This window comes from Chrysoperla carnea, chromosome 3 (genome assembly GCF_905475395.1).
Source record: "Chrysoperla carnea chromosome 3, inChrCarn1.1, whole genome shotgun sequence".
Taxonomy (NCBI): domain Eukaryota; kingdom Metazoa; phylum Arthropoda; class Insecta; order Neuroptera; family Chrysopidae; genus Chrysoperla; species Chrysoperla carnea.
The window spans coordinates 52,710,364-52,722,975 of NC_058339.1; the positions used below are offsets into that span (position 1 = coordinate 52,710,364).

A 12,612-nucleotide genomic window follows, 5' to 3' on the forward strand; every position below is an offset into this window, starting at 1 on the left:
AAATTTAAACGTCATTTAGTAAATCCTATCAAAAAAGTGTTATTGAGATTTAATTTTAAGTGAAACTTCGCCTGTCGAATAAACCATAGAAGTTCCAAAAATAATAGGCATTTTTAATTATTTGTGTTTTTGTTTTTGAAATAAAAATATACAATATTTGGAAATTAATTTCTTCAGTTTTATATACAATTTTGAATGTTAGAGCATTGTTTTTTTTGGAAAAGTGCGGATAAACAATAGGCCGAGTTTTTTATATTTAAAGATAATGTTTCATCGCCCATGGAGATACAAAATTAAACTCGAGAAAAATTAAAGAAAAGTACGGTTGAGAGTAATCAAAGTGGTAATTTAGTAGGTATAATTTTCGTTGTTTGACAGAATATATTATTAGAATAATATGTTTCTAAATAATACAAAAAGCTTTTTATGACAGCTTCAAATTCAAAATTGTATAGAAAATAAAATAATGTTTAAGGCATAAAGGGAAAATTGATGAAATACATTTTCAATATGAATGAGCAAAAAATAAAACAATTTAAAAAAGCTATAAATGTGCTAATATCTCCATTTCAGTATTAATTTCATTACTATGATTACCATTTAAATTTGTTGCCATTTGTGAACCAGAAACGGTAACTATAACAGGACTCTGATCGCTACTTGTTTGTACAATTGTAACTAAATTACCGTCTTTTGTTGTATCTAAATTATCACTTTTTAATAACATACGTAATGGTGCTATCTCTGTTTCTGGTACTAATTTTACATTATCAATTGATATATTTTCTATACTCCGTTCTTCTCCCACTTGATTTGTTAATATACTAACTACATTTACAACAGAACCATTTGATTCTGATAATGATAGTGAATGTTCGCGACTGTGATCAGCGGCAATACTACCATTTGTACCATTTGGATCTAATACTGGGCGACTTGAACTGCTACGTGATCGGTAACTTGGTGGACAACTGTATTCGGACTGTGATTGGTCACGACGATTTGTTATTGGTGCTCTGTAAGAAAAACAAAATAATATTAGTTGAGAATTTATACGATTGTAGATTAATTTAATCCGAAGTTAAAATTGAAAGAATTTAGCTATTTTACATCCAATTCTATTCCACTGCAGATGTCTCGAATCGAAAAATAATTCAAAGAATTTAAGTATCAATGATGACAACATTTGGTGGCGAATGTAAGAATGGAAGAAAGTCTTAACATCGAAAATATATGCTTTGGTAAATTTTTCAGACGATACATTTCACAAATTCAGAACATGAGGCTCCAAAAAATAGTACACATGGCTAAATTTCTAATAACTCGGCGGTTAGAACACATTCTACAAATTCAGAATAGAGGCTCCAAAAATTAGCTTACACGATACACGATTTTGTATATTTTGTTCTTGACTAAGGTGGACGTTACTTTAGAGGGAAAAGATCTGTTTTTTCGTGAAATAAGCTGCTAACAATTCTTGGGCTAGCAAGTTTTAGATAAAATAAGAAAAGGTTGAAATGTTTTGATTATAAGAAGTGTCTTTTATTTGTTTTTATTTAATATACTTTACAACTCACCTTAAAAGACTACCAGAATGCGATCGATACGTAGGCGGAGGTGTAACTGTATGCTGAACTCCATTCGGAGACAGCACGGGTGCATGACGATCCAGTAACAGTAATCTAAGTCTATATTCTTGCATCGATGCTTGGTAACTCGGCGGCGGTGGTCGATATTGAAATTCTGGATACATCATTGCCGCGTATGGATGATGTGGTCGACCGTATGATGGCGGTAATCGTGGAACAAATCGTCTAGTACAACTATCACCAGCTGTACCATCGTCTGATCCACCTAAACCTAACATTGCACGACATGTGGGTGCATCGTGTGATGTTAAACGCCAAGCAATTCCACTTACTGTTATTAAAATTATTCCAACTCCTAGAAATAGAAAAACGTAATTTTAAATATTTAATTTATTTTATATAAGGTTAATAATATTTATGCAAATAAAGGTAAACCCAGGTAGTGCAGCCGGGTCCTTGCCACTTTTACTTATAAGTCATTTAATGTGTCCTTGTTGAGAACATCTCGTCAACTAAAACTAGAAAAAAACGATAGTTTTCGACACCAGTGATAATGAGGAAGTCATTACCTTCTCTGTTGGTGTTGCTACCAGTATAGGTAGGCTTAAAATTTCGAATCCAAACATCTGATTACGTATGGAAAGGTTAATAAACTAATTTAGGTGTTTAATTATTTTATAATTTCTTTACGGGAATCGGTTAAACAAAACAAATAATACCCAAAAACTTACGCGTGTGCGGCCGCGTGCATTAGCTGTTCCATTAATATAATAATATTACTAATTTCATTGTCAATCAAACTATGAGAATCCTTTATATTTCCATAAATTGTCACTAATTCGCATTCATCAGTTGGTAGCCTGTACTAAGTAATTAGGTAACACAGTCAGTATACTACAAAGCTATTACAAAGCTAATTATTATAGTGAGATTATAACCCAATCAGATGAATAGAGAGACATGGGTACCGCAGAACTAAATAGCTTGTTATATAATAATAGATAAACATATTTGATTTTAATAAATAATAAACCATATTCTATTCATAGAAATATCTAATGTAAATTAATATTTGTTAATTGAAGTTGGTACCAAAAATTATTTTGTATAATTGAAATATGGATTCATCGCATTTATTGTTCTTCTTTCGAAAAGCTATATCATGATATGAAATTTAATTAAATTCGTCTCTTGTCAGATTAATGATCGGTTATTATATAGTACAGTAAAAGATGTTACAAAAATCTGCTAATAACGAAAAATGAAAGAAACCGCTTGCATTTTGCTAAAACCTCATGGAATGGGTTTCTTAGGTGTCAAATATCATTAGTAACGCATAAGTTTGTGTTAAAGTTCACTTAAAAAATTAGTAATTAGGCAACTTGTATGACGTAAATGTTGAGTGTTTGTCAAATAATCGAAAACTATTATACGTAATTCAAGTTGCCTATACATTATTTTTGCAAGTCAAATTAGATAAAGTTGGAAAAACATTCTAAGAGAAGAATTTTCTCAAGCATATACTTACCGATCATGAGTAATGAAACTGTGAGATGTTCACGTCCAGAAGCTTTCATTGCACCTAAGATAGTGCCAACAATTGCACAGCAAACACCCACAAAAGCAATCATCACAATAAACCATCGTATTGATACGGTTTGTGTTAATAACACTCCACAGCAGGATTTCGGTTGATCTTCACTCGTATACGTTTGTCCACTACGCCGTGATCTGAAAAATTTAAAAATAAAATTTATTAGTCTTTGAATATACAAAAATTATTGCAAAATTTTATTCAAATAATTTTTCAAATCTTAATTTTGAGTTGTAGCATTTATTATGATGTTTATTATTCTTTTTAATTATTGAATTTGGTGGAAAACCAATCAGGGTGTGGTTCCGCCTACTGGTACTTTTAATGAAATCGTTTTTAAAAATTGACTTCGAGAAATTCGTCTTATTCTAACATCTCATTTAATAGATCTTAATACTTATTTGCGACTTTCATTTTTTGACAGAATGGTTTCTCGAGAATAAGACAGAATTTTATTCATTTCGTCATACAGATTTGTATCATCTTAGGATAGTTTTTAACCCGATATTTTATATTTAAGTGGGATAAATATATTTTTCAACTATATTTCAATCAAGTTTTTTCCCAATTTTAATTTTTTTTGTAGACTCTTGGTATTTAAGTTTAAGGAAAAATATTGATAAAGTATTTTTTCGTTTTGATAAAGATTTTATTTTTCTCTGTAGTAATTAAATAATTTAATATTTAAAAGAAATAATGCTCGTAGATTATCCACTTTAATTTTAATAAAAAAAGTATACAATTTCTTTGTATTTTTTGTAATGTAAGAAGGATGTTTTACAACATCAAGGATTTCTTACTTTAAATTGTAATTAGATAATTATACACTTTTAATGATACTATCAAGGAAATGTAAATTCTTTACAGGAAATTGAATCAAAGTCTTTTTTTTTTTAGTAAAAGAACTCTAATTTATAAAAAAATATTTAATTAGTACCAGCAGGGAAAAACCTTTTAGGTTTATAAATGAAAAGGTTTTGTTGTTACTTATAAAAGATGATAATTTTATTGAAACTTTATTTCGTTTGATTTAAATATCAATATTATTTTGAAATAGTTAATCAAAGACTTTTTTCATACTTTTGAAATGAAAACTTTAATATTGTAAGTATAAGTAATATTGCACGAAGTATTGCAAACAAACTTTGATTTCATTTCAAATTGCTTTACCTATAAGAAACTCAAACTTTATTTTTAGTATTCATCAAAAATCTATTTTTATTTTTTGAAATTTAAAATAATTTTAAAGCTAATATGAGAATTTAATTTTATTATGCCTATCCATCGATTCCGAGGGATTAACTCAAGTGAAATTTTTTTTATGAAACCTAATTAGATATATGTTATAAAAATATGATGACATTTTTTTTTCTTCAATTTTCTTAAATTAAAGAACATTATTTTAAAATTTTCTCCTGAAAAATTATTGTAGCGTGAGAAAATGATAGAGATGAAGGATATAAAAAAGCATGTATTTTAAATGCGAGTATGCTATAAAAGTAGGTTTATTTAGTGGTAAAATTAATAGAGACGAGTTTCATCTACTCATTACATAGGATGCATAAAATATGTTGTTAAAAACTTCGGAGGACATTAGGGTTCACTAAATATGTATGTTTAATGCACAATTCGTTTGAGTCCTATTTAGGTAGCACGTGAGAGAGAAAGAGATACGTAATCGAAGTTTAAATGTTCGTTTTAGGTGAATATATGTATGCTTATAGCACAGTTTGTCGATTTATGATAGATGCAGTAATAATTTAGTTTTTATTCGTGGAAAAAATGCTAAATTTATATAAAAATACACAGGCAACATATAACTTTCACACTCATCTTACGCATTTATTTGGAAAACCACTATGCCGATATTAGAAGTGACGTCACTTCTGTTATAGCTCCGTCTTTGTCTAATTAGGAGTTTAAACTTTGCGAGATTTAAAAATTTTGAAAACTAACTTCAAATTCTGGTACGTAAAGTAAAATTCACCTGATGTAATAAAATTTAATCAACATCTCAATTGGTACAATGAATTTTCAATCAGCTATATCAATTATTACAAAGACAAATAATTAATTTAGCATTGTTCATTGTAGTTAGGTATTCGCAAGTAAATTCACCACACGATTTAATGAGCTTTAATTTATGCGAGTTTGTATAAAGTTTAGGTTCACTTAATAATATATATACCATTTTACAACAAAGTGGCGGCATCAGCGTGAATGGCATGGTAATGGTAACGATAACCATATTTATTTTAGAAACGCTTCGTTAGCATCATCATATCATCATCAACTAAATATTATTTTATATTAATAATATTACCATTTTACTCTACACTAGAATGGATATGATATCATTATTTACTCATACTTTTTAACCACTCTTTAGTTATATTTCGTTTCAAAATATAGACTTATGCTTTGTATTGAAGGTCAATGGAGGAATGACGTGGGTGTGTTATAATTTGGTTTTATAATCCTCTGAGCATGACAAATGTTATTTTAGGGATGTCTGATATGATTATACATTTGACTCCCCATATTTTTTGGCATTTCTAGATTCTAGTGATCCCCATTAGTTCAAATAAACTGAAAATTGATATATATATATAATTGCATACAAGGTCGATGTTATAAAAGTGAGAGCTTATTTCAGAAATTTGGAAGAGATTTTTTGGGAAGACTTTACGTATCTTTACAACTTCTAGTTAAAGTGTTTATAATTTTTATGTGAATAATTTTTATATGAAGTGCTTTACGTGGTTACCGGTCGGTTCCACTGCTTTATTGGAAGTATCGACTACTTCCTTTTTATATAGATTACATGTTTTCAAAATAATTAAAATAAAATTGGGAGTACATAGTCGGTGTGGGATTGAAGTCGTGTGAGTGCGACCTCTGTAGTGCACACGACTAACTTCCCAGAGGTGGAAAAACATTTAAAAATAGGTCTTGTTAGCCTTCATAGATTATTCTTCGAACATACACTGCAGCTTATGCTGAAACGATCATTATCTCCATAGATAAATGATGTGTTTTATTCACTCCTGTTTATTCAGTTTTCCATTTCCAGTTTTTTTATTACCAGTCACGTGTTAATGTCATAACTGGTTCGCGAGATAATCGAGGCGAAACAATCCGAACGAACATACGAACATACGCACATACGTACAACACACACAAAGACATCACATTGAAAAGGTTTAATTCGAATATTGCGGCCTTGAAACCTAGGAAATATGTAAAACTGGAGATTTTCAAAATCGGTCCCATTACATTAACTTCCTCTGGGATGTTAAAAACAAAATCTCATTTCTTTAAAAAGCATATAAAATTGATAAGTATCTAATGAAGGAAAAATTCGACCTTAGTGATGAATTTCTGTTACCCATCTGTTTTTTTACATCTAAAAATGTTTATGAAGAAGGAATATTATTTTCATAGGATAAATTAATTAGTTAAGTTAATTTAATTTTAATTTTCTAACTTGAATTCCGTACTTATTATTCTAATAAAAACATGTTGGATTAGCAATTCAAAAGTTACGTGTATTAAAATGTGCTTTAAAAAATTGAACGAAATATGTTCGTTTAACATATACTCTGTGTCACAAACTTTGCATAGGTTTTAGCATTCTAAGTGATACAGCTATAACATATCATACAGTAACATCAATAAGAATAGTAAAACACGTGCAGAAAATTCTTTACATACAATGGTAAAAAATTCAAAATTTTTTTCTTTGTTACAATTTATTGAATTGTGATAGGAAATTAGAATAGGAAAATCTAAGCAAGTTTAGATAAAATATAAATATCTCGTTTTGTAGTTACCCAATCAAAAAACAACTTAAAGAGAGTTTGAAGGGGGTCATCATGTTATGACATCAGATTGGACCTAGTTCTTCGGGGTAATTTAATAGCCAATTTAGATTCTAAACGGTTAGAGATAGAATATCACTCTAAATTAGAGAACTGATCCTCATAAAAAATTAACAATTTTTGATTAAATCGTTTTTACGAAAAACGTGAGCTTTAGGAAAAAATACGACTTAAAAATATATCATTACTGCTTTTACTACAAAACTAAAAAACGAGACATTTAGGTGTATAGATTAAAATGGCCCATTCTGTATAAATGGGTTAAGGATTGGTAGCTGGGATTTTTCAAGGTGGCAGAAAATAATCCATAAGTATAATTAAAACAGGGAGATACAACTCTCAATCATGAAGATTGACCAACGACCATAAGCTACGTTTAAGTTCGTCAACTCGGACAGGAAGATCCTTGACGGGAAGGCTATATCTTCTCGAAAGAATACCTAAATCCACAAAGTTTAAGTTAAAGAGTAGGTTTTTGGTGTTATTGGAAGAAAATCTAATAGAGTTTTCCGGATTTATTCTGATTTTTTTTGCTTTTTAATACAAATTGGTAGTATCAAAATATAACTTGTTACAATTTTTTTTTTTAAGTTAAACTTATCGTTTCTATTTTCAGGTCCAACAATTATTATCGTAAATTTTGATAAAGTCGAATGTAATTAAATTTTTTCCGAAAATGTGCTCATCAAATGAAATGAAACTGATTTTCGATTTTTTTAACCTATGAAAATATTTAAAAGAAGTTTTAAGGTAGTACCAGCATGAAATCACTTTTCGACAGATTTGGCCGAATTTTTTTTCTCGGGTTTATAATAGCTTTATTTATGAATTCCTAAAATTTCATAATTTTTGACCGTTTAGATCGCGAGATATTTAAAGACAAAGTTCGCGATTTTGAGGGTCATGTCCCATTTAAAGCATGTAAAATGTCCGGTCTCTCCAACTATTTTTTATGATATTATTATATATTGAAGAAAAAGTAGAAAAAAATGTTTATACAATACAATTCTAAAAAAAAAATTTAGAAATTAATTTTCACTTTCGAGATATTAATTTTGACGTAAATTGATCGAAATTGGGACGTTGGCATAATTATTTCCCATTTTAAACGGTCAAAATTTCTGAAACTTTGGGAATTAATAGTAAGCATTATTAAATTCTTAAATTTAATTTTTCGTTAAATTCTGTCGAAAAAAAAATTGTACCATTGCTTTAACATAGAAACTGCAAATACCATGCTGGAAATACCTTAAAAGAGAAGCTTTGAAATAATTATAAAAATAAAATAAAACACTTTAAAGATTATTTTATTACAGAACCTAATTATTGAAGTCGTCGTGTAGCCAGTCTAGTATCATGTTTTTGTTTATGTTTTTATGATACCTTTTCTTTGATTTGTTTGATGTCATAGTCAGTCGCCATAGTTAATGTAGGTAGGTACTCTTGCCAATATTATTAGTACCTATATTTGAATAGATAAATATGCTATTTTATAATAATATTTCCATTTACTTTACACCACCCCCACAAAACTCACACTTTGTGCTTTCTCGCTAACTATTTTATAGAAACTTGGAAATCTAATGATGTTATTTTATTATAAAGGTTTGTGCTAAAAGCAGCAAAATTCACTAGACTGTATAAAACGCATTTCTCTTTAATGTAAACATCATATGATGCATGCATACAGTGAAAATTGTTTAAAACGACATCAAAATGACCGTTAAAAAGTATAGGGTAAATGATTCAATGGGTTTTAAAGTCTTGAAGCTCAATACTATAAGAATAATCTGTTTTTATTAAAAACTAATACACTGATTTATATACAGAACGTTTGAGCTTCTCTAACGCTCAGTTCAAATGAGATGTAGAAATCTGGTATTCGGTAGGATTGTATACAAGGCGTTTTTAAAGCTTTGTAATCTCTACAGCTCCTCAAAATACAGCTGGAGGGTTGAAAATCGGTAAACTGACCTAGAGAATTGAAAATTTGTACGTAGGTTACGTAAGTTAGTTTCAAGGAAGTGTCTTTTGGAAGTATCAACTTAGCAGTTATCCATGCTTTGCATGGATGGCCAAATCATTCAATTCTGCAAGCTTTGATGAAATGGATAATGCCTTGACTTTGTAAAATGTAATTTATCTCTTCATTGTACTGGATTCTTCATTTATCTTCCTGATTACCTTTCCTTTCAAATCTTCTCAGTCTTTCCTTATCATCATCGGCCAGCGTTCATGTTTATCCGCCATATGTCACTACTGGGCAAATTAGTGAAGCGTAAAGCATCTTTGCTGCTTGAATTAATAATTTGTTTTTAAGGAGACATATTTACATGGTTGGGCCTGAATCTAGCTTGTATTCGTTCATTGATGGACGTCCAACCCTTTCTTGGATCTTCTCCCAATCCTTTTATATAAATATGTATTTTATTTGTTCAAAAACATGAAAAGACAAAAATTCTATTTAAATAACCAACATCAAATAAGAAGCATCTAATGAGGAGAAAATTTGACATTAGTGATGGAGCAACAACTTTTTTTTTTTTGAAATACTAAGAATCACGTCAAGAAGTTTAAGATTTTGTCCACATATTTACATGTGATAAGTTTTTCAAAGTGATGCCGATACCTGATAAACAGTTTTGACTGCATAATGTGTATATAGCGGCTACATTCAAGAGATGTATACTGGTATACTAGCGTATAATATCATCACCCATCTCGTCATTTACGCCGCAAACAAACAGGTACTACTCTGTAGTCTGTATGTTATAATGTGCATTATAACTGTATACCTACGTTTATAAAAGCAGAGTTAGCTAGTTGACCACTGTACAGAGGTGTACTTATTTAAAAGTGTGTTTCATAAAAAAGCTTCTGCAAATTTTAATAATCATATAATTCCATTCAATACTCTAAAATCATTTCCAGAAATTTTTGGTTTATTAGCAGTAACCTACCCGTTTTGCTGTATAAGTTCAAATTTGAAAATATACAAATACTTACAGAATGGAGAAGTTTCATACCAACTTTTAATATTCAATTTTACCCCTTAGACGATGAATATCCAAAATTCCTTCTTAGTGCGTACTGTCGTCATTTAAGGAACTTGTAAAATTTCATGCTTCTCAACCCAGCGGTTTAAGCTGTGCGTTGATTGATCAGTCAGTAAATCAGTCAGTTTATTCTTATATATATAGAATAAAAATAAATATCAAAAGTTTTAAGCGAAGAGAAATAGTGACTTCCCGAAGATCAAGAAAATTAATTAACATGAATATTATTCCTATTTTAATAAATTCCATAAGTAACTTAGGAATTTTCGAAATCAATTGGATTAAAAAAAAAACTCACAAAAGTTTTCATAAGTCCATAATTTACAATTTGATAACTGTAGCCTAAAGTTTAGGTGTAGACAAATAAGTTCTCATTAAACGCTAGCACATTTTCCTTTCAACGAGTGTCATATTTTCGCATACAATACTTTACAAACACTTGTCATATTTATTCGTTTGAAAACCGCTGTTTTATTCATGAAAAAACGGCAGATAAAGATTTTTTTGCAGATTTATGTCTGCGACCATGCCCCGTCGGGTACAGAATGCATGGATTACTTTAGACCCTTTACAAATAATAATTTGTATGGTAGTTTCTAATCATTCAAAAGCTACTGTTTCCAGTAGTTAATAATAGAGACCAAGGAAATTGAATGAAATACAAATTTAAAGCAAATAAACACAACGAAAGCTTATATTCAAACCCCCCTATTTTTGAATCAAAGCCGATGAAGAAAGTGACACTCAAATATATTGTGGTTAACTTTAGTGATATTTTCGATTTGAAAGACCCAAAACCGTTATTTATATTATGCCGAATATAAGAATTTTGTAAATACGTATCTGATTAATATAAAACATATTATATAATCAGATCTCTAGACCATGAATCTTCTTCAAATTGATATATGAGGGAAGGAAGATCGAATTTATAGAAAGGTTTTAGGATGGTAGGTGGTAAATCACACATCAGTCAGACGATGATGGTAATATTGACATGGTTCATCCATCTATGATGAGCATTCACATAGATGATATTAACTCCACATACGTATTACTATTACATTCATCTATCTTTGTCGTGTCCATATATATTATTGTATGCATACATATCCTTGATGTATTACTGTTCTTGAATTCATACTTGTTTGCTGATTGACCCAAAAGCTTAACCTGAAAAGGAAGGAAAGAGAATAGGACCGGACAAATGTCTGAGATAACATTCAACAAATATTTCTCGTATATAGATAAATATACAGTGTGTTCAATTAAGTCGCCACCATATGGAAAACTCTTTTATCGTTTTGTTAAAAAAATTATTCCCGATATATAGTTCTGCATGGCCTAAAATGCAAAATAAAATAATCAGAAATCAATTTATTGTTTTCGTATACGGAGTTTTGTTGAGAAATGTAAATTTTTATGTATCTACCATGAAAAAACAGATTTTGTTATTTTTACTAATTCTTCTCTGTATCAGCTTTGATAATTTATGCCTACAGGTCGACTTTTAATCTAGGATGCACTTACAAATTCTGCCGATATGTAGATATAAATTATCAATGCTAATACAGAGAAGAGTAAAAATAACAACCTGATCGTAGTTTTCAATTGGAATCAAGTTATTTTAAATAAAAATTCTAAAAATTTTTCCTTCAAAAAGTTAGTTTAACGATTAACATTTTGTTTAACAGGGTTTTGTTTTATTAGCTAACATTTGTACGTATTTGATAAGTTGCAATTTTGATTTTTTTTTTTTGTAGAATAGTACTCCAATCATTGAGAATAATATTTTGGTGAACCAAAAATTCGGATATTATTGCCTTAATATTATCGAAGGGATGGTAACTTTGAAGATTCCGTCTGTCCATGTACTGAATACTTTTCTCCAAACGAACGATCCAATTTCAAAACGTAATTTTTCCATTTTAAAATTCGGTTTGGTAATAACTGGCCTACGCGTATTTAGGCTAAAAGACGCAACGGCTAAAAACTTCAGAACCCAACCAACTCTTCTATATTCAACAACTCAACTTATCCAACTCGTAATTACAACAATAATCCGGGTCAATAAAATTTTCCGTATATTTTTGCGGTCTATTTTTTCCGATTATCGGTCTACGCAACTATGTGTGACGAAAACATGTGTAGAGATTTGATCTCACAAAGGTGGAAGATCTGGGAAGAGTAAGAGATTTGAATTCCTATTTTGATAATTTTAAGGAATTTAAAATTGGTAATTACGTTCAAAAATTATGTTAAAACTTTATCGAATCAAATTTGGGAATAATTAAGTAATAACAAACATTGATTTTGTTACCAAACAAAATACTTCTAAAATGGCTACAACATGTTATTTTCCATCTGCATGCCCTTTTAGGGTAGGATAGCATCTATAACTGTCTCAAAAGTAAAAAAAGCTTTTTTTATTCAGTGTAATTGGTCACTGTCACAAATTTCTCTGATAACTTGGTATGAATGATTCGATATGT

At 29.6% G+C, this 12,612-nt stretch overlaps 1 protein-coding gene across 2 annotated transcripts in view; it reads right to left on the bottom strand.

The window, feature by feature from the left end:
• Window positions 1–525: 525 nt before the first annotated feature.
• The window catches only part of LOC123296596 (putative uncharacterized protein DDB_G0277255), a 506,211-nt gene continuing 494,124 nt past the window's right edge, over window positions 526–12,612 (bottom strand). The window contains exons 4-6 of one of the 2 annotated variants that reach the window (XM_044878132.1): window positions 3,118–3,320; window positions 1,588–1,944; window positions 526–1,014 (exon numbers count right to left, since the gene is read on the bottom strand). In XM_044878132.1, the coding sequence (XP_044734067.1) occupies window positions 545–1,014; window positions 1,588–1,944; window positions 3,118–3,320 (1,030 nt within the window). In that variant the 3' untranslated portion in view covers window positions 526–544. Of the gene's footprint in view, window positions 1,017–1,577; window positions 1,945–3,117; window positions 3,321–12,612 lie in introns of both variants that reach the window. The other variant, XM_044878131.1, reaches the window with a different exon arrangement.